General features: G+C 31.5%; 1 protein-coding gene across 1 annotated transcript; it reads right to left on the bottom strand.

Moving 5' to 3' along the window:
• Positions 1-19747: 19747 nt before the first annotated feature.
• On the bottom strand, positions 19748-22566 carry LOC114169866. Its single transcript, XM_028055223.1, has 4 exons — positions 22178-22566; positions 20858-21038; positions 20618-20711; positions 19748-20276 (listed from the first exon to the last, which is right to left on the bottom strand). The coding sequence occupies exons 1-4, from the start codon at positions 22495-22497 to the stop codon at positions 19939-19941; spliced, it is 933 nt and encodes a 310-aa protein (XP_027911024.1). The 5' UTR covers positions 22498-22566; the 3' UTR covers positions 19748-19938.
• Between the last annotated feature and the right edge of the window lie 769 nt (positions 22567-23335).

Below are 23335 nucleotides of genomic sequence, written 5' to 3'. Positions count from 1 at the left end.
TTTTCTCATTTTTATTGTCAAAATAGTTATATTCTGTTAAAATTTTTATCTCAATTGGAACTAATTGACTTGGTTGATATATCTCAAAAATCTATATACTCACAACATCTAAAAAATCGCTTAAATTATAAATCAATAAAAATTCCTCAATAACCTATAATCGCCCACTTCATCTCATTAACCAACCGATCAACAAAACAATCAACATCACATACATTAGATTCAACAATAAATCTCAATCAACATCCATACTACAAACATCTCAATCATTATTCAACGAAAAAAAAAATCATCTCTACTATACACATTTCATCAAATCCTCATTCACCCAAGTCAATTAGTAAATGTAACTCAAGAATTAAGCTTTCCTTATCTAAACTTGAGCTTTTATCTTAACTAAACTCCACAAACTTTATCCCATACAAGATATTGTACTTGTACCAAGAAAATTGTAAATAATGATTTAAACACATTCTAATGATCACAAACAACAAGAGATTCATTTTGAAAACAAAAGAGTCACATGCAAGCACTTTACCCACCCTTGTAAGCAAATTTCTAAAATGACACAAGAAACGGATAAAAAGTGAACTTACTCGGAAAATTATGATCAAATAGGATTGTTTCCTCTACTCTAAGGCTCCTATAGTGTATTCCGATCTTCAAACAGATGAACAAATCTTTGAGAATCTTAGAAAGAACAGTCAAAAGAAGAAAAAGAAATAATTTTAAAAAGATAATGGGCTTTATAAAATGAAATTGGATTAATTGATTTTTCTATTTAAAAGCTTGACTTCTATTAATAAAACTCCATATTTTAAAGATCACTTTTACTGTTAGCTAGTTTTTATGTCCTTACAAAAATTAAGGAAAAAAGACATTAATGCACCATGGTTGACTAAACAAGTTCTGTCTATTTCTTTTAATAATCTTTTGTGTATAGTTAATAATTGTTCAAGAATAAAATCATTCAATATAGAAAACAAGTTATTTGCAACTAAACAATAATCTAAATAACATTAAACTAAATAATGGTTATTTAATTTGTACTCATAAATGTGCATTCATTACATGTTAATGGAGTTTGATGTTATTTTGTTGTCTATTACTTAAATAAGTGATCCTCTTTATTGATATCAACCATTCATCTTATCTTTCCAATTGCCAACTAAACAAACCATTTATCTTCTACGGTCTGCACATATAAGTATAGAAAAAACACATACATAATATATAACTTCTTCCATATATGCTCTATATTCTTTTTGTGTGCTTTATTTATTTATTTTAAAGATCTATGATTGTATTCCTTCTATCTTCTTCCATAGGAAAAAATAAGTTTAATATGGATTATAATTGAATGAATTACAAAATATTTTTCGAGGCTATCTGATAAGTTCGTAAGTCTTCAAAATTTTCTTGTTTAGAGAGTCTGTAGTTAATTTGGTTTTTAGTTAATTAGATTAGAGAGTCTTTTAATTGAATTTTGTAAAATTAGCTTAATTAGCTCTTTTATAAGTCATTTTTAGTGTAAATCTTAAACACCTTTGGTTTATAGTAGTAAATTCTAGCTTCTTTTCATGTTAACCTAGTTTGATTCTAGTTTAGTTTACATTTTAGATACCTAGTTGGAAATATACAGAGTTTTGCTTTAAGTTTCTTACTAAGTTTAGTCTAACCTTTTATAATCATTGCACAACGAAATATTTACTTTGGACAAAAACTCATAGGGAGGGATAAATTGGTTTCGTGATAAAAACGTATGCTTTAAAGTTTCCTTTTAAAATAAGAGTTACAATCAAATATTTTTCTTTATAAGAACAATAGTTAATTAAAGAGAGCAATGAAAGAGAAAATTTGCACAAACTATTGTATAGTTATTCAGATCAAAAGATCCTACGTCTACTTTTTAATCACTCTTAAAAGAGAGATTAACCAAACATTAAAATAAACTGAATATTACAATCAAGTAAGCATATTTTAGGATACAAAACACATCTCTTAAAACCACAAAAGATGAAAGACACCTCCCTTGATTACCACAAAGGATCAATACCTCATTTGAGTAACACAAAAGATGAATAACTTTATCTAGTTACACCAACAACAACTAATCACCTAAGAACACACTTAGTGAAATTTAATCGCTCTACCCACATCACTGTTTTCAAAATTTTTCCACATAGAGTTTTTCGGTACTCAACTTGTTTAACTATTGTATTTTTCAAAATAGGCTTCCTCCCTTTATTTATAAAAACTATTTTCAAAAATAAGGATTAAAATATGAAAAGTCAAGTTACAACAACTATGTTTTTACCACATTTACAAAGTTTCTATCATTGCACATTAACACCCTTACAAAATCAAGTTTTAGAATAACAATCTTCATTTTATAAAATATATAAAGTGATTAACTTAAAATGAGTCCTTAACTCATGGGCATTTTCAACAAATATTCAGACTAAACTTTTATTATAGAAAATTGTAAAATTAAAATTTAATTATTAAAATATACATTAATAGCAACAAATCATCTACAATGAATTTTTTCTTTAAATATTTTTCAATAGACAAATATTTTACATATAAGCCTTAAAATATTTTTAATAATTATTTAATTTTATAAATTTTAATAAATATTTTTTTTTTAAAAATATTTCACATACAAATGTTATTTGTGAAGAATAAATTTTGTAAGCTATAAATAGATTATAAAATTTTGTACAAATTGGAAAAACATTAGAATAAATTTTGTACAAATTAATTTGTATGAAATTTGTTTTGTACAATTATATGTACAACTGAAGACCTAGAAAATGAATAATTATAAAATCATAGAAGGTTTAATAACATGATATATGTATAACTTATTATTAAAAATGCTAAGCTATAAATAGATTTTTATTATATAGAGTTTATATGGAGATATTGTTTATCCCTCCTAAAATATTTCCTCTATATCATCTCTAACTTCTCTCTAAGCTTCCTCACCCATCTCTTATTTGTTTTTCAATTAGAGACCACCTTTGAACTCACGACGAAGGACTCTACACATCCATTTGATTAAAATATCAATTAGAGTAAGTTATTCATTTACCCTCTCTTAAAATTTGATTTCTTCTGTCCATGCACGTAAGCTTGACAAGCTACATGTGGTTCCATCTTCTTCTATCCGAGTCTTTTGAGTATTGGTGCTTCTTGTAGAAAGGACATATAATTGAATTGAAGTTATTTTCGTGTACATAGAGTCGCGTGACAAGTGGACTATAGTGGGAAAATTTTTACAGTTAAAAATGTTGTATCAAATTGTCTTATGGTTGGATTTGAAGTATAAGATTTTGAAGAAATATATTGTCATGCTTACTAAATTTGATAAATTGTTTAATTTTAGTCTATCAGATGTATGGTTACATTGAATGGTGAAATGTGTGAATTGATTATCTAATTCTATGAATCTTTATGTGCAAAGATTTCTCTATATTGTGATACTCTAAAACTTTTGTTTAAATTAGATGATTTAGGTTATAAAATGATGTTTTAGTATAAAAAGAGTGGCAGCAATTAGACAAATTAATTAGAATATCTTAATGTAGAAAAATCAGGTTATATGTTTCTACTTCAACAGTTAGGCACCAAACAAGTACCATTAGGCACTGGTTCTAAAATCCCAAGTTAGAGAGCTTCAATGGAGGTAATGCGAGGCGCCACTCCAACACCATTGTAACGCCATCTTGACATAGAACATCAAGGGTCGTTGGCGTTGGGCCCCTGGAAGTGTAGTTGGACATTACTTAGGATTCTTGAAATTAGTGGCCTGATGATGTTGGAGTTGGGATGATGTCGTTGGGCAATGCCCTGATGTGTTTTTTTGATTGATTTGATGATGTTACATGAATTTTGATTCTAAGTACGAGATAGAAATCTCAATGGTGGTGATGTAAATGTTTGAGTAATATATGAAGTGTATTGATGGAATGACTTGTATTAGGATTATCCTCACTCAACTAAGTGTTGGACTCATATAGAGAAAAATACTTAGAGTGAGAGTTGAGGGAGATCATTGTGTGTAAGTTCAACTTTGTAATTGAACTTACATATTAATGATTTACCCTGTTAGACTATTCAAATTGAAGTATAGCCATGGGATGGTAAGGAAAGGGTTTGAAAAGGGAGGTAAGTATAATATGTGCATGGTCCTAAAGTCTAATCAATACACTGAGTCCTCCAGAGGTCTTGTTCAGTTGGGATGTCTATGAAAGGCTGAGTATATGTGATGTAAATTGCTTGTGATGGAATAAGTTATTGATTGTTAAATGAAAGATATTATAAGATTGTAAGGTAGATATTTTATTATGACCATAATTGTCAACATCCAATTTCGTCCAGATGACTAAATAATAAAAAAAATAAAAAAAATTTAGTAATAATAATCTTATTTTTCTTATTTCCTAGACAACTAATTTAAATATATAATATAACATAACTAAACTTTTTTTTAAAAAAAATAGAAAAATAAACTAAATAGAAAAAATAAGAAAAATAACTTTTATAATGAAAATAAGTTTTATAATGAAAATAAGTTTTTAAAAGACAAACACAAAAAAAAAATAAAACTAATGATTTAGAATAAGAATTAAAAAAAAGATTTTTATAATAAAAAATAATAATAAATTGAAAATAGAAAAAAATAGTTTTTAAATAATCAAAATAGTTTTATAAAATATATTTTAATTTGTAAAAAAATGAACAAAGATAACGGTAAAGAAATAATATTAAAATTACAAAAAGTAAGGAAAGTTTTTTTCAAAATAAATTGTTATATGCTATGATGCACGAATACGATACGTGTATCAGATACAGCACGTATCCGATACATCGATACGTTTATTTTTGAAAATAATAAGATATGATACCTGATGGATACATGCTATATGAATAATGAAAAGTGTATAGCAATTCTTAAAAATATAACGAATATATAATTATTATTGTGTGAATCTAAATTAAAATTATGTGTACTAAAGTTGTTAACATAACAAATATAAATTATGGTCATCATAAAATTACGACTACAAGAAAATGACCAATTTTAGTAATAAAAAATAGGATAATGATATTTCAACAAAAGCTTTTGACAAGTAGTTGACAAAGGTGACGTGGCAACGATTTTTTTTAAATTTTAATTACGAAATGGTTAGTTCACACGTGCAGCGGAAAGAGAAACCAAAATGAAATTAAATGTCAGTTAGAGAGAGAAAGTGAAAAGAGAAAAGGGGGAAAGTGAGGCAGAGGGTTGCGAAGTGAGAAAGTGAAGAGAGAAAAGGGAGAAAGTGAGCCCGCTGGAGTTTGTGGTTCAGTGAAAGTGAGATTCCGGCAACCATTTCGCCGGGGGGGGGGGTGGAGGATAGTTATCAGTGAAAGCGAGAAAGATAGAGAGCAAGAGGGATAAAGCGAGAACGAGAATGAAAGAGTGATCGGAGTTAAGCATTGCAGATTAGTGGTGGATAATTGCAGTCATTGACGCCGTTTGGGTGGGTTACCGGAGGCAAGTCGTAGAAGAAGTCATCGACGACAAGGAATTTGTCATCCCGAGCGTACACAACTGTATAAACAGCTGACACCGATGTGGGTAGTAAGGACGCTGTATGTGGGGAGTTGAAGCAAAGTTTTTTGAACAAAACTGTAGGATAAACCAATAAACCTAATTAAAATGTGGTAATTGTAAGCAATATATGTCTGACTGAATCGAATATTATTGATGTATTTACTAAATTTAAAATCATTGTATTGGGTTTTTTTTGCAGCTTTCTTAGTAAAGTTTGCCCAAACTCCCTAAACATATCTGCATAACTCCCACATCTGCGTGACATGTTTTACACATGATTGTGGAGTTTAAAAAGCACAAAATTCAGTGAAAGTAGTGTTAATTGGAGGTCTGGACTTCGTCAATAATTTGCATAATTGTTTATGCTCCAATAAGGAGATTTAAATAAAGTTGTGTACAATATGCAAGCAGTACTGATTAAGTTGAACTCCACTCCCCAAGTAGTTGTACTTAACTCCCCACTTACCATTACAGGTTTGAATTTGGCCTCTAGTAAGTCTACACTCCCACCAAATTACTTGAATTGGGATTGGATAATGGAAAGGAATATTTGTTGGGCTGAATCAAACACAAATGATGTGTTTACACATTATATTAATTGTGTTTGCTTTTTCTGCAGTTTTGTTAAAAAAGTTTGCCTTTACGCCCCACATATGTATGCATAAGTCCTCATATCTGCATCAAATATTTTTTACTGGTTTGTGTAGTTGAAAAAGCACAAAATTTAGCGAATGCAATGTTAATTGGTGTACTGGACTTCGTGATTGACTTCGTCATTGAGTTACATCATGGCCATTACTCGAATAAGGCGATTTAGGAAGAGTTTTTATTCAACGTGGAAGCAGTATTGAAAAAGTCCGATTGTACTCCCCACATAGGGGCGAGTAACTCCCCTTTTTTGTAACAGGTTTTTACTTGGGGTCCTCTGAGGCTACACTCCCACTAAATTAATTGAATTGGAATTGGGTTATGCAAACGAATATGTTTCTTAACGAATGAAATACGAATAATGTATTTACCAAATTTTAAATAAGTTTATTGGTTTGTCTTGCAGCTTTGTTCAAAAAACTTCGGTGCAACTCCCCACAAACAGCGTCCTTACTACCCACATCTGCGTGAGCTGTTTATAAAATTGTGTGCACATATTAAATCCACATACTTCACTTAATTCAAATTTAATTGGTCCATTAGACTTCGTGATTGAGTTACTTGATGGTCAATGCTCGAAAAAGGCGACTTAAGAATAGTGTTAGTTCAATGTTGAAGCAGTATTGCAAAAGTTCATGTGTACTCCCCACATAGTTGCGAGTTACTCCCCGCTTTTCTATCACGTTTATAGTTGGGGTTCTGTGAGGGTACACTCCCACTAAATTAATTGAATTAGAATTGGGTTATGCATACGAATATTTTTCTTAAGTCATGAAATAAGAATAATGTATTTACCACATTTTAATTAGGTTTATTGGTTTGTCTTGCAATTTTGTTCAAAAAAATTTGCTTCAACTCCCCACATATAGCGTCCTTACTCCCCACATCGGCGTCAACTATTTATACAATTGTGTGCACATATTAAATCCACATACTTCCGTTAATTCAATTTTAATTGGTCCATTAGACCTCGTGATTGAGTTACTTGATGGTCAATGGTCGAAAAAGGCAACTTAAGAATAATGTTTATTCAATGTTGAAGCAGTATTGCAAAAGTTCATGTGTACTCCCCGCTTTTCTATCAGGTTTATACTTAGGGTCCTGTGAGGCTACTACTCCCACTTAATTATTTGAATTGGAATTGGGTTATGCATACGAATATTTTTCTTAAGTAATGAAATAAGAATAACGTATTTACCACATTTTAATTAGGTTTATTGGTTTGTCCTGCAGTTTTGTTCAAAAAACTTTGCTTCAACTCCCCACATACAGCGTCCTTACTACCCACATCGGCGTCAGCTGTTTATACAGTTGTGTACGCTCGGGATGACGAATTCCTTGTCGTCGACGACTTCTTCTACGACCTGCCTCTGGTAACCCACCCAAACGGCGTCAATGACTGCAATTATCCACCACTAATCTGCAATGCTTAACTCCGATCACTCTCTCATTCTCGTTCTCGCTTTATCCCTCTTGCTCTCTATCTTTCTCGCTTTCACTGATAACTATCCTCCACCCCCCCACCCGGCGAAATGGTTGTTGAAATCTCACTTTCACTAAACCACAAACTCCGACGGGCTCACTTTCCCCCTTTTCTCTCTTCACTTTCTCACTTCGCAACCCCCTGCCTCACTTTCCCCCTTTTCTCTCTTTACTTTCTCTCTCTAACTTACATTTAATTTTATTTTGGTTTCTCTTTCCGCTACACATGTGAACTAACCATTTCGTAATTAAAATTTAAAAAAAATCGCTGCCACGTCACCTTTGTCAAATACTTGTCAAAAACTTTTGTTGAAATATCATTATCCTAAAAAATATGTTAGACAACAATTTTCTACTTAGAGACTAATATTTAGGTAGCCAAGACCTTGGTGACTAATGTTAATGACCAATTTAGAAATAAATTATTTTAATAGTCAAAACCTTGGTAGCTAATGTTAGTGACAAATTTAGAAACTAATTCATAATATAAACTATTTAAATTATCAATTTAGAGACCAATTATATTTTTTTGAAACTATTTTAGTTGCCAATAATTTTTATTTTTTAAATTGGTACCTCTATATATATATATATATATATATATATATATATATATATATAGTGAGTAATTATTTTTTGTCACTAAAATTTTCTTATAGTGTATTACGACTTTATAAATTAGATATTTCATTTATAACTATCGATAAAGTATCCTACAGTATCGGATACAGATTCGTATCGGATACGGATACGTGACCTAAGTTGAAGTATCGGTGCATCATAAATTATATGTTATCGTTACTCCACTACATTCTCCTTGTACTTCCACGATCTAGATTCTCTCCCCGCTGCACACAACTAATATCTTAGACTATGCTAAAAAAAATAAAAGAAGATGTCATGATTTCATAGTCTCTGACCTCCTTCCTCTAGTTCTTTTTTTCTTTCTCCACTTCATTAAAGAGGTTTCTCACACAACACCACAACACCACACCACCATTAACACCGACTTCAAGCACATTCCTATCTACCACCTTCAACCTTTGCTTTTTCCTTTCTTTTTGTTTTACCCTTCTCTGTTTCATACAGTTATTAGATAAACAGAGAGAGAAAGAGAGACAAAAGGTTGCCACGTCACCACACAGCTTCTCCACCCAATCCAAAGGCAAAGTTTCCAAGATGCATCAGACTTGTTGTTGCAGATTTTGTTCCAAGTGCTCCTTTTGAATCTTTACATGCTGGCATGGATGTGGAAGGTGATGGATCAAATGTGAAAAACACACATGAACAAAGTGTGTTGTCGAGGGTTGTAAATAAAACAGCTGATGCTGGTATCACTGCCCTTCATATGGCTGCATTAAATGTGTCAGCTGGAAGCACTCCATTGCATTATGCTGCTTGTGGAGGCAATTTAAAATGCTGTCAGATCCTCCTCGCAATGAATGGCTTCCACTTGATGTTGCTAGAATGTGGGGACGTCATTGGCTAAAACCATTGCTGGCAATATCGACGTTTCCTTCTTCAAATTATTTGTCCTTGCCTCTCATGAGTCTGCTCAACATTGCCGGAACAACTCATACTAAGGGAGAAAGGAATGATACTGAAACCCAAAGGCACCTACAAGCATTTATTGGAAAGTGAAACCCGTCAAGAAAAGGAAGAGGGCGAAAAATAGAGACTATGCACCAAAAGGAAAAACAGTCAAAACAATAAAAGAAAATAATCAAGAAGCACTCATAGGATTCCTCGGTTGTGGTACTTTGGTTTTGGCTTCATTAAAAGCATTGGCTTCAGGAGCAGAGGTTATTATCACTTTTGTGTTTGTCCACAACTACATTATTTTCTCTGCCATTGATGTTTCTCATTTTCAGTATGGTACTTGTATATGCATGTCGTCAATGAGTGACCTTTCTTTTGCATGGTGGTTTTAATTTTGCATTGATGTATGTTTCGTGCATTTAGTATTTAAGCAAAATAGATTTGGTTTCAAAGAATCATTCCATTCATATTAGAAGATGTGTTAAATAATGCATAATAAAAAATGGCGCAACGCTTTAAAGGTATATTTCTCTTCCTAAGTTTTTAGCTTTTTAGCTTAATGCATGCATTTGGAGTTCCGTCATGATGAGATGACATGCAATTGTTGGTTTCACTGGGACACTTTTTCCCTTTCCCCTTATTCGTTTCACACCAATCAATTTTTATTGTCGGAAGATTTAGAAAACGTTTTTTCCTATTAGCATAAGCATTAATTAACTTTAGGTTTTGTTATAATAATTTTTTATTATTATTATTATTATTATTATTATTATTATCCCAATGCTTAGTATGCTGTTATAAAAACCTTAATATTGCTATGTTAATGCCTAATAGTGCCACTTTTTTCTTTTTTCTTTAAATGTTTATTTTAATTTAAAAAAAAATTGCAATATTTTGGAAATCCATTGATATATAGAAAACAATCTTAATAATTATTTTCATAACATTAATTATAATATCGAGTTTCGGACTCGATTGATAATCATTATTTTCATAATTATAATTATCATGTCGAGTCCTGAACTTGCTTGATAATAATTAATTTTCATAACTTTAATTATCATGTCAACTCCCGAACTCGCTTGATAACCATTATTTTCATACATAACATTAATTATCATGTGGAGTTTCAAACTCACTTGATAATGATTATTTTTCATAACATTAATTATCATGTCGAGTCTCGTACTGACTTGATAATCATTAGCTTTTATACTTTTTAAGTATCTTTTTGGGTCTCGGACTTGCTTGATAACTATTTTTTACAACATACAAAACTTCTCTAAAACAATTTGAGTATACAAACCCTTCCATCTTTTTCAAACAATATTTTATTCTAGAACTACGTAATCCTTGATTCTCCATTCTGATTGGAAATACGTAGGGGCAAGGTCAATCCTTGTCGGGTTCACCTTCCAAAAATCATATCTTTTACAATAATTTTTTTCATCTAGAACTACGTGATCCATGATTTTCCATTATGAATGGAAATATGTAGTAGCGAGGCCAAGTCCTTGTCGGGTTCACCTCCCAAAAATTTGAAATGCTTTTACAATCTTTTTCCAAATAGTTTTTAAGAACTACGTAACCCTGATTCTCCATTGCAAATGGAGACACGTATGAGCAAAGCCAATCCTTGTCGGGCCCAACTAACATTTTCAACAATATTATTTTACCAATTTGTATTTGTTTGTCCGTTTGACTTTTTTGGGGGAAATCTAATATTTTTAAAATTACATTAATTTTGCACACTTAATTAAAGGGAACCATTTTTGGACGGACGTTGTGGGGTGTTAATCTCTTCCCCACACATAACCGACTCCCGAACCTAAACTTGGTTTCAAAGACTAAAATCTTTAAGGTTTTTTTATAGTTTTCCTTAATAAACTATGATGGTGACTCCTTTGTATTTTAAAATAATTTTTTCGTCATCCCGTCGTGACCCTGGTTGCGACGATAATGTTCAAATCTATATAGTTATATGAAAAACTCTTTATTATGGTCATAATACCTAAACCTTAGTAATGTTTTAAATGACTTTAGCTCATCTATTTATGTTAGAGTTGTCAAAATGGGTTAGAACCTGTGAGCCAACCCAACCCACTACGGGTTTAAACCGGATTGGGTTAATTTTTTTTTTGACAAATTTCATTGTGAGTTAATTTTTGACCCGACCCATCAAAAACCCGACTCACCCGAGTTGAATCCGTAGTAAGCCGAGTTAGTGAGTCAACCCGTAGATAAAGGGTTACACAAGTGTTTTTCATTTGGTCGAGTTGTTTTTTTTAACAAACACATTGATAATTTGTATTTTTGTGATATCGGTTTGTATTAGGAGTTTAACATCCTTTTCGATTGTATTGAAGTTTATTCAAATTCTAATACAAATTATAATTTAGTTTTTTGGGATGGAAGAAAAAGAAATTGTATTTTTTTAATTGAGTCAGTAAGTCAATACATTTAAACTACCAATCCATGGTGGATCGAACCAGATTCAAAGTTTTTTGACTCGCTAATAAGTGAGTCGAATTGAATTGGATCATTAAATAGTCAACCTGTGATGAGTCAAATCGGACTAAGTGGTCATTTTAACATCTCTAATTTATGTTGTTGTACATAATTTTACTCTTTGCTATGATGTGCAAGCATAAATCAAGAGCAGCAATGAGACTCCCTAAGAACGTAAGAGAGTAAAAGAATATATATATATATATATATATATATATATATATATATATATATATATATATATATATATATATATATATATATATATATATATATATATATATATATATATATATATATAGATTACAAGAAAAATGTATTGAAAATAGTTTGATGTTTTATATCAAAAAACCTTTTATATATTTTGGAAGGGCGTACTCATTGTCGTATGCGATGCTTTAATACCAAATATGGGACTTTTGCTGCATACTGATGGTCTAAAATTATAATTCACTAATTAAATTGTTAAAAGTAAGTTCACAGTATAGTATAATATGTAATAAAATATTTGTCTCTCAATTTTCAAACAAATTATTTAATTACAAATTGATATGGTTTATTTATTAAAAAAACTAAAAATATATTTCAAAATAAATAAATTAGACAAATATATACAAAATTGAAACCTATTATTTTATCGAAAAATATCTTTTACAAATAAGCACAAACACACTTGTCTAAAATGTGAAAAATGATTATAGTAATAAAATGTACAAAAATTTTAAAACTTGGATAATAAAATGTGATAAAAAATTGAGAAACAATAATTATAAAATAGTGATAATTGACAATATATATATATATATATATATATATATATATATTATAAATTAATGATTGTTTATTGATTTAATACATTTAATCATATGATTGATATGATTGATACTCATATGATTCATTACTTTTTTATGTAATTAATTAGTTGATTTGTTTCCTTTGTGGATTACATGTTGTATCCATAAATAGGACTCTTCCTATGAGTAATAATGCACAAAAAAGTTGGTCCTTATTCTCTCATTCTCTATTTTTTCCTTTTAACATGTTATCAACACGATGCTCCAATCAACTGAGTGCTAGTGGAAGTTTTGTTTCTCTATGAGGACAATGTTTCTCTATGAGGACAATGTTATGCATGTCTTAATCCAGGCTCTTCCTAATCCTTTCTTCATTTACAATTTTATCTTATATTGTTATTTTTGTCATAAGAATGGTTTGACTTTATCAATCTTCATCTTTGTTTTATTATTATTATTATTATTATTATTATTATTATTATTATTATTATTATTATTATTATTATTATTATTATTATTATTATTATTATTACTATTATTTGTTATGCTAATTCTAAACATGCCAAATCTTACAAATTTTAAATTTGTGGAGTTTGTGACCCTTGATATAACAAGGAAGAATTACTTATATTGGGTATTAAATGTTGAAATACATTTAGATGCAATGGGTATTGATGATACCATTAAAGAAATAAATAAAGTATCTGAGTAACTAATTTGCTTCTATGAGAACAATATTGTGAAAAAAAAATAGATTTCACAAAAATTATGAATTTATTTCATGCATCAATAAATATTATGAATTTATTTCATGCCTTTGTATGGTTGAACAAAGCAATGAAGCTTTTGATCAAAAATTATGAGATCCATCCAATCTCCTCCATTCCCAAAAAGGGTGAGCTTATAAATGAAAATAACATATATTGTAACAGAATAAAATCAATACACCCATATTATTCATCCTAGTTAGTTCTTGGCCAAAACCTTAACCCCAAGGCTTTTCAACCTTAAATCATACAAATAGTTAGCCTTGGACTCAAGATTTATGATGCTTACACGAACCTGTCCGCTCGTGGTTCTGCCTCTATGAACCTCCCCGCTTGTAGTCCTACTCTACGAACCTCCCCGCTCGTAGTCCTGCTCTAAGAACATTCCCGCCCATACGTGATCCACTAGCTACGTACCTCCCCGCACGCAACATCTCTCAAGTGTGAGCACGAAACATACGAACCTACCTCGTTCGTATCCCCACATGAGAGTAACAGGATATAAACCTTCCCACTCATATCATCACGTGTTCACCATCATCCATGAATCTACCCGCTCATGGCACAACATCCCTTAATCCAAGTTCGCATCAATGCGTATAAACAACACACGCAAGTCAGATACCTGCAGCATTATCGCTTGGCGTAGCCTAAGCACTGCTAGGCGAAACCTACGTAGACCGCCTGGCGGAACTCCCCTTGCCATCAGGCGCCAACCTCTCACAGACCCACTGTTGCAGGGTCTATCGCCTGGCGGGTCACACCTTGCTCCTAGGTGCCACGCGGTGCAGGAACATCCTTGTTGCTCCTATCGCCTAGCGGTCACACCCGTGCCGCCAAGCGCTATACCAGTAGCGCACCAGCTACTATTTTAGCACCCAAGACTAGATTATCCTACAATCTTCTAATACCTCCAATGGTATTAATGTATTCTCCTCCCTTGGGGCCTAATTCTTGTCACCTTGTCACTCAATTCGTGACTTCATTACCTATAAATTGCAATCCCAAATCTCTCTATTCAAGACATAGAATTCTTCCAATCCTTCGATCAATATCCAATGGCTTAATCTAACTTATATAAGTGACGCGCAATCCAATATTTCAGAGTATACAATATGCTTAAATCCCCTTGCAACTATACCACATATTCCTCTCACTTACTTCCCAATCAGCGCCACACAATTTATGATTTACGCATCAATCCTCTAAGATTTGTTTGTCCAATTTCCCAACCCTTCTTATTTAGTACTCTACATCTTTTTCTTCTCATTCCCAACTAATGAACCATCCAAGACAGAATCCATACTCATTCCCAAGCCACTTCCAACTTAGCACACCATCCTATTTTCCCAATTGCCTTTATCACAACGAATTCCTATACACTAACTCTTCCCATTTTATTGACTAATTTCTCTAGTCCAATTCGCTCCATTAACCTAACAATTTAATGACACAAATCTGCCTCTGAACCAGTTGTCGCCTGACGACAAGTAGGGTGCTGCCAGGCAGTGCATCAGTAACTAGACACCAAACTAGAATTCTGCACCTACGAGGAATCCACAACTTCTCCTAATTTGACACAAGACCTAATTACACCCAACCACACCAATTCACATACAATTTGTCAAGCCATCCACTTAGTATTATTCATCACGCGTCACATACTCAATGGAGATCAATTCATCCCTTTTCCCCTTCCAAGAATCCAAATTTTGCTCATGGGTAATCATACATGATTTCCTCCGAGCACCATCATACCCCAAATATATACATGTTATAACAGTCAACATACAATATTATTCACCAAAATCGCATTCAAAAGTCGCAATGACTTATGCACCAAACAATGCACAAACAGAACCACAGACAGCGCCGCGCCGCCTGGCATAAATTCATCGCTGTTAGGCGGTTCATGCCAGAATCCAACAAAACAAGTAAAATTTGAAGCATCGCCTAGCAACTCCTTTCATACCGCCAGGCGGTTTCTGGACAAAAATCCATAAACCTCGAGAAATAAAACACACAGGACAGCTCCCCTTACCTGGACAATTCGTGATCAATTCGAAATCCTTGCTTTTCCTTCCTACACCTTCTTCCATTTGCTTCTAAGAACCACCAAAATTCTCCTATTCCTTGTTTTCTCCTTGAACCAGAACTTTTGGCAAAAGAAAGTTTAATTCATTCTTAGCAAGGTTTGAACCCACAACCATTCAATCACAAAGCAAGTGCATAACCAATTCAACTAATCATGTTTCGTAATAATTCCTATAATTTCATTAAAATTTCATTAAAAAGCAAGTACATTATCACTACTTACATTCAATCATTTCATTAAAATCATACCCATATTAAAATAATATACAATTTGGCACACATAGGACTCAAACCCAAGTCCTCTCAACACAACTAAGTACTCTCAACCACTTGAGCTAGTACTATTCCACATCACAATAATTTGCATTAAATGCCATAAAGACTCCTACTACCCGCATTTATTAAATAATTATTTATTTAATTATTAAATTTCTCAAGTCTTAGAAAATGCATGTCATGGTAAACCAAAAATTTACGAATCAAAATGAATGTCTTGTTTGACATGATCAATTAGATGATTTTTACTATGCATATATTAGTACAATTAAAATGCATGTCATGGTAAACCAGACGTGTAAAAATCAAAATGAATTCCTTGTGTGGTATGATCAGTTGGGTCATCATGGATCTATTATGATGCAAAAAAAAGTTGAAAAACTCATGTGAACACCCACTTAAAAGTCAAGAAACTTTTTCATATCGATGAGTTCTCATATATTATACGTTCACAGAAGTTGATAATAAGACCATCACCAGAAAAATTAGAAACAAGTCAATCTCATTTTCAAAACGAATATAGGGTAATATTCGTGGTCCAATACACTTACCATGTGGATCATTTATATATTTCACGATTTTAATTGATGCATCAACTAGATGGTCACATTTTTTTATTATCAACTCGCAATCAAGTATTTGCAAATTTATTAGTACAGTTAAGAGTTCACTTCCCAGATTATCCGATTACGAAAATCTATTTTGATAATACTGGTGAAATTACATCTCATGTTTTTCATGAGTATTGTATATCAATTGGAATTGAAGTTGAGCATCTAGTAGCATATGTTCATACTCAAAATAAACTTGCAAAATCAATACTAAAATGTCTAAAATTGGTTGCAAGACCATTACTTACAAGAGCTAATCTTCCAATGGCTACTTGGAGATATGCAATTTTACATGTTTCATTATTGATTCGCATCAAGCCAACAAGTTATCATAAATACTTTATTATGTAGCTGGTTTTTGGTTAGTGACCTAATGTTCTCATGTAAGAATTTTTTTAGTGTGGTGTGTATGTTTCAATTTCCCACCAAAAAGGACTATGATGGGTCCTCATAGACGATTGAAAATATATGTCGGATATGATTCTCCTTCAATAATAAAATATCTTGAACTACTAATAGGAGATTTATTTACGGTTCAACTTTTCGATTGTAACTTTGATGAATAAGTTTTTTCAACATTAAGGGGAGAAAGAAAACAATTGGAAAAGAATATTGGTTGGAATGAATTATCATTACCTTATCTTGATCCTCATACCAAAGAATGTGAACTGAAAGTTTAAAAGATTTTTCATTTACAAAATTAGTCAATCAATTACTAAATGTTCTTACTGACAAAAGGGGTAATCAAATCATATATACCAACTGCTAATGCTCCGAGATATTTGATATTAATTCATAACACACTTAAAGCGTGGTAGGCCTGTTAGTTCCAAAAACACGTTTGAAGCGTGGTAGGTCTATTGGTTCCAAAGAGAAAAACTCTTGAATGAGAAAATGAGCTAAAATGCAAGATGACCTAATCGAAAAGGTGAAATCCCAAAAAAAATCATTTGACATAATTAATTATTCGGTTCCAGAAAAACCTCAGGTACCTGAAATTGTTGAAAATGACGAGATTTTAATAAATTATGTCATGAATCATATAATATGGAACCAAAATGAAGTCAACATTGATGAAACTTTTACATCTAATATAACGATGAATGTTATGAATGACAATGAGGATCAATAATCAATAATCATTGAAGATTGCCAACAAATAAATGATTGGTCAAAATAAAAAATTTGCAAATAAGCATAATTAGATTTGCCTGCTAAATAAAAGATTTTTGAACCTATAGTCGCACACTTGAAGGTGTGAAACTCGTTGGGTAGATATGAACTTTCGCGCAAAAATCAAATTAAGAATGATGAAATACAAAGCATAGTTGGTTGCTCAAGGTTTTGACAAAACCTGATATTGATTTGTGAAAAGACATATTTACTGGTATTGGATGCAACAACGTTGCAATATTTGATTATCCTAATTGCACAACAAAGTTTGCATTTACATCTAATGGATAATGTTACAACCTATTTATATAGTTCTCTTAAGAATCATATTTATATGAAAATCCCTAAAGGATTTTATTTATCCAACAAGACAAATTCTAAAGAAGGTTATTCATTAGAATTGAATAAACCTTTTTATTTATTAAAGCAATCAGGAGGCATAATCGTCTTAATGAGTACTTATTAAAAAAAGATATAGAAATGATCCTATTTGTTCTTGTATTTATATAAAAAGATCAAAAAATGAATTTACCATAATTATTGTTTATGTAAATGACATAAACAACGTTGAAACTCATAATGAGCATACAAAGACAATTGATTGCTTAAATAAAGAATTTAAGATGAAGGATCTTAAAAAAGTAAAATTTTTGTTTGAGATTACAAATTGAGTATTTAAACAAAAGTATTTTTCTATACATCAAGAAACTTATATAATAAAGGTACATAAAAATGTTCTAAATGGACAAGTCACATTCATTATGCACTCTAATAGTTGTGAGGTCATTAGACATTGATAAATGTTCTTTTTAGACCTTAAGAAAATGATGAAGATCTTTTTGATCTAGAAGCACCATATTTTAATGTCATAGAAACACTAATGTACCTTGCTAATTATATTTGACCTAATATTACATTTACTGTAAATTTGTTAAGCAAGATATAGTTCTTCAACTATAAGAAGACAACGGTTTGGAGAAAACCTATACTTTGTTACTTTAAGAGTACTACGAATATGAACTTATTTCATCTAAATTATTCAGGATCAAACCTAATGGGTTATGTATATGTATATTATTTTACATATTCTCATGTCACAATGGTTGATCACAAATAAGATATTTGTTCACATGTTGTAGCACAATGGTTTCATGATAGTATATGAAATAAACCATAATAGCAACATCGTCTAATCATTTAAAATTACAAAGAAAGTTGAGAATATGTTTGGTTAAAGTCTATAATTCAACATGTGTAAGAAACTTGTAACTATCCCCGATAAAAATGGAATCAACAATCATATATGAAAATAATAGTATATTGTTCAATTGAAAGGATAATATAAATATCCAAAAATCATTCATGTGAAAATTTGGCAGGTCTATTTATAAAGCTTACATGAAAGGAAGAAATAAAATATATGATTAATAATATTGTATTAAAGAATACAAAATATTGTACTCTTTTTCCTTCACTAGGTTCTTTATCCAAAAATTTTTTGACACTTCCTCCTAAAAAAGAAATGTTATGAATTAATAATTGTCCATTAATTTTATATGTTTAATCATGTGATTGATATGATTAATATTCATATGATTCATTACTTTTTATGTAAATATTTATATTTTCCACAGTAAATTACATATTGTATATATAAATACAACTCTTCTTATCAGTAATAATACACATAAAAATTGATCAATATTCTTTCATTCTATACTTTTTTTCCTTCTCTCTATTATTAACTTTATTTTTAACTATATATATATATATATATATATATATATATATATATATATATAAAATTCTTCGGCAATATGTCCCAGATGAACAATTATTGGGGAAGAGAATGTCCCAGATGAGTTTTAATTCATGTTTGAACAAATATAGATAACCTCGGTTCTCAAAACTAAATTGGATTGACAAATTCAACCAATAAATAATCCTCCAATTCAACCAAATGATCCTCCAACTAATTATTTTATGATACAAAATTAGAAATGTAAATAGATATCAACCAATAAAAAACCAGTTCAATAGAGAAGAAAAAAAATCACAATTCTAACTTTCTAAAATAAAGATAAATCAACTAAAATTATCAGCCCTTCTGTTTTATCTTAAATTTAAGACAAAAATACCATATTATACATTTAACATAAATTATATGTTTTTAACTATCAAAATAATTTTGTTAATACCAATTCCAACTCGATTAAATCCCATTTTGAAAATAACAGAGAAAGTCCGGAAAACTAAAAAGCAGATATGCTTCCAAATGTAGAGAGAAATAAATTACCTGAGGGCCACACACTGTTGTTTTAAAAGCAGTTCATATGTGATAATTACAGGGTTCCAAAACGATTAGAAAAGTCGACAAATTAAACTTCTGCTTCCGAGAGACTAAGCTCTCTTTGTCATTATCAACATTAGCTTCCAACAAACTAAACTCTCTTTGTCACGATCACCATTATCACCAACACTGCCAAACCTATGAAGGTTCCTCCCATGAAACTTGATTTGTTGTTCCCATCAGCATCACCAGCCATTTTCTGAGTATCAGGTGACGGGAATAGGTTCTGAAGGAAACCAGACACACTACTTACCAATTCAGTAACAGTAAGCTTTAAGTTCTGCAGAAAACCCATGAAATCCGAAAACAAGCTTTCCGAGTCAGACTCGGCCGTGGCTTCCACTTTTTCAGATGTTTCAACTCCTTCAGAAGAAAAAGTTGATAACTTTTCCACTTTCTCAGTAGTTTCCACTTCTCCAAAATCAGACACTGCAACAAAATTTGCATTAACATTCAGCTCATATAAATGAATCCTTCCACTAAGTATTCACATGATCATATATATATTTGAATTGTGTCTATTGTTTCACTTCTTAATGCCGTGTATAGTTAAATTTCAATTTGAAATATGGCTTCAATTATTAAACTTGTAAGAGAGAGATATAGACACAATTTTCACATCTCATATGGTTATGTAAAAAAAAAAAAAACGATAGGATTCATTCACAAAAGTTCTGAATTTTATAAGAAAAGAATTCAGTTTCAAGTTTTATTTGGTTTATTACGTTTTATTCTACAAAATAACCACATGAAATAGGAATTAGGATTACCTGTCTGCTGTGATTGGAAGAACCTGAAGACAGCAGGATTTTCCATGACTGCATTCCATACATTTGGATCAGAAGCAAGTGAAGCAACAACAGCCTGGTTGAAACCAAAGTCAAGTGAATTCTATCTATTAATTCAATAAATGAGCCTATGCCTTCATTAAATAAGCATTTTTAAATATTGTTCACAAAACGAGATTGCTCAAGAGACTGTAAATTTGACTTAAAACAACATCAGATCACCTGCGCTTCATGACTTGTGCTGAGCAAATTAAAAGCCTGAATAGCATGCTTTGGAACTGAAGGATTTGAGATAGCATCAATGACACAAGATCTGTTCACTGGCTCATAAAGAGTAGGAGACATAGTAGAGACCTCATCGCCAGGAGATGAAAATTTCGAAGAATCGAGAGAAAGATATATTCTGAAAAGCAATAAACATGATCAGAGGATAAAGATAAGTATCACCAGATTCTATTGCATTCTTGACCCAAGAGATGGAGTTCGCATGATATAACTTTATCAAGCAATAACTTCTTCAAGATCATAACAAAATGCGGGATTGAACTGATGACAGACAATGAACAAGAACATGTTTGGATGACTATAGCACTCATTCCAAAACTACATTCAGAACAATAGATACTAAAGGTATTTTTCTTCAAAAGTGTGCTCAACGTCCAAAATGGGTTCAAAATGGTGATTCAAATTTCAAACATGCCCCAAGTCTATACTTCCAAAACCCAATACCTTTAACATTACCCAAATTTACTGAGAAATAAACACATCTAGAAATAAGGATGAAATAAGTTGAAAGAAGGAGTAACAACAAAAAGGGAAAATTACTCATTTAGTCCTTATTGTTGAAGGAACTTCAACCTTTAGTCACTATACTAAAAAATTATCCTTTTAATCCTTGTACATTTTATTTTCATCTCTTGTAGTGTCTATAACTTTAGATGATATAGACTAAACGAAATGAAAAATAATTAATTTTTAAGTAAAGGGGCAAAAAGTAAAGTTTTAAAAACAAAAGAAATACTGAATGGGTAATTAAACCTAAAAAACCACACGAATGATATGCAAATATAACAAAGCCAATAGTGTGTATCCCTAACCAAGAAAATCAGCGAGATAAGATGCATGCATTTCCTTAAATTTATGCTATCATCATGCTCAAACTTACATTACAAAGGTGACTCGGAGCAACAACAACCGAAGAAGATATCATTTTCATTAAGATGATGTAAGTTTCTATATTAAAAAAGATAAAACAGAGATCTACATACAGAATTTAATTTCAATCCTCTTACAGTGCCGTTTACACTATCAACATGAAGAAGATTAAAGAATCCATATTCCCTGAGAGTTTTCCACTAAACCCTGATGAAATTCAGTTTAAAACCCTTAGTTTATTACCAACCAAAAAAGCAAAACTCACTAAGAGCATAGAGAATAACCCAGCACAGTAAAACCAAAACACCACAAAATCAAGACAATTAAATAAAATAAAATAAATTCCTAGCCTAATATCGTCAACAATTAGAGATAAAATTAATATACTGATCAATAGCGTCCTTCAATTCTGTGGTGGCTTCCTTAGCTTCCTCGAAAGTGGGAGCAGAACCGAACACCATCCTCGGCACAACGACATCGCCATCGTCGGCGAAGTCCCAGTCGTCCCAAGGCGCCGCTGCATGCAGCGGCGCAACCTCGGCAGTCTTCGCGCCCTGTGCAGAAACTCCGGCGACCGACGAGGATCGCGACGCGCTGCGGACCGATTGCTCTGTCGGAAGCGCTGCCGTCGAGCCCCGGAAACCCGACTTTGAGACGCCGATGCCGGCGATCTTCGCTGCCGTCCTCATAGCTCCTCCGCCGCCCATTTGTTCGATGAGAAAACTCCGTCACACGCGAAGGGAAAAGTAACCACTATAAGTGAAATGGCTTCCTTCGTTTAGAAGTTTAAGCAGTGCTGTGTGCGGATAAGAATGGATGACACGTGGCGTTAGCTAAAAAAATCACAGAGTTTTGTGCCAAAGAGTTAAAAATAATATATATATATATATATATATATATATATATATATATATATGTGTGTGTGTGAAAGAAAATGTTAGAGCTTTACAGAGAGTATATTGAAAAATAATAAAATATATAAAAAAAGGAAATTATCAATTATCCCATTTATGAAATTTATGAATTTAAAGTTTATAGTAATAAATTATATTGAAATTAAATATCTTTATTGTTGTATTTGAACGGTCCTTTTGTTTTTTATGATTTTTAAAACTTGAGGCAAATTTGTTGCAAATATATCCTACCAGATTTGTACGATTTTTATTAGTTTTTTAAACTATATTAGTTACTTAAATTTTTGAAGTTTTCAAAATTATGATTTAGGTTCAGAACCTATTTTATAGCCTATTTATCAGAAAAGGACAAAAATTAATTGCACAAGGTTTTAATATCTTCTTTTTCTCTCTATTTTTCGTTTTTTATATTGTAAGTAGAATTGAAAATGCTTGACTCTTCTTGTGTTTCTTGAGAAACTCACCACTTATTAAGTTAGCATTGTTGGTGTTGGTGAAAGAATTATTGAAGCTAGTCTTGTGGTGACCTTAGGAGGCAAAGAAGATCTTAAGGAGTGTAAAAACATGGGAGAAGAACACTTGTGAGAAGAAAGAGCAAAACATAAAAGCCAAATTTATGATGGAAAATTCC

The sequence above is a fragment of the Vigna unguiculata genome, chromosome 11 (genome assembly GCF_004118075.2).
Source record: "Vigna unguiculata cultivar IT97K-499-35 chromosome 11, ASM411807v1, whole genome shotgun sequence".
Classification (NCBI taxonomy): Eukaryota; Viridiplantae; Streptophyta; class Magnoliopsida; order Fabales; family Fabaceae; genus Vigna; species Vigna unguiculata.
The sequence above is the reverse complement of the archived record's forward strand: the minus strand, read 5'-3'. Positions and strand labels throughout refer to the sequence as shown.

Coding starts and splice junctions, on each gene's coding strand:
- LOC114169866 (XM_028055223.1), bottom strand. CDS start 22,497: ATGGGCGGCGGAGGAGCTATGAGGACGGCAGCGAAGATCGCCGGCATC. Junction 20,712..20,857: donor GCACAAGTCATGAAGCGCAG/GTGATCTGATGT, acceptor GGTTTCAACCAG/GCTGTTGTTGCTTCACTTGC. Junction 20,277..20,617: donor CTTCCAATCACAGCAGACAG/GTAATCCTAATT, acceptor ATTTTGTTGCAG/TGTCTGATTTTGGAGAAGTG.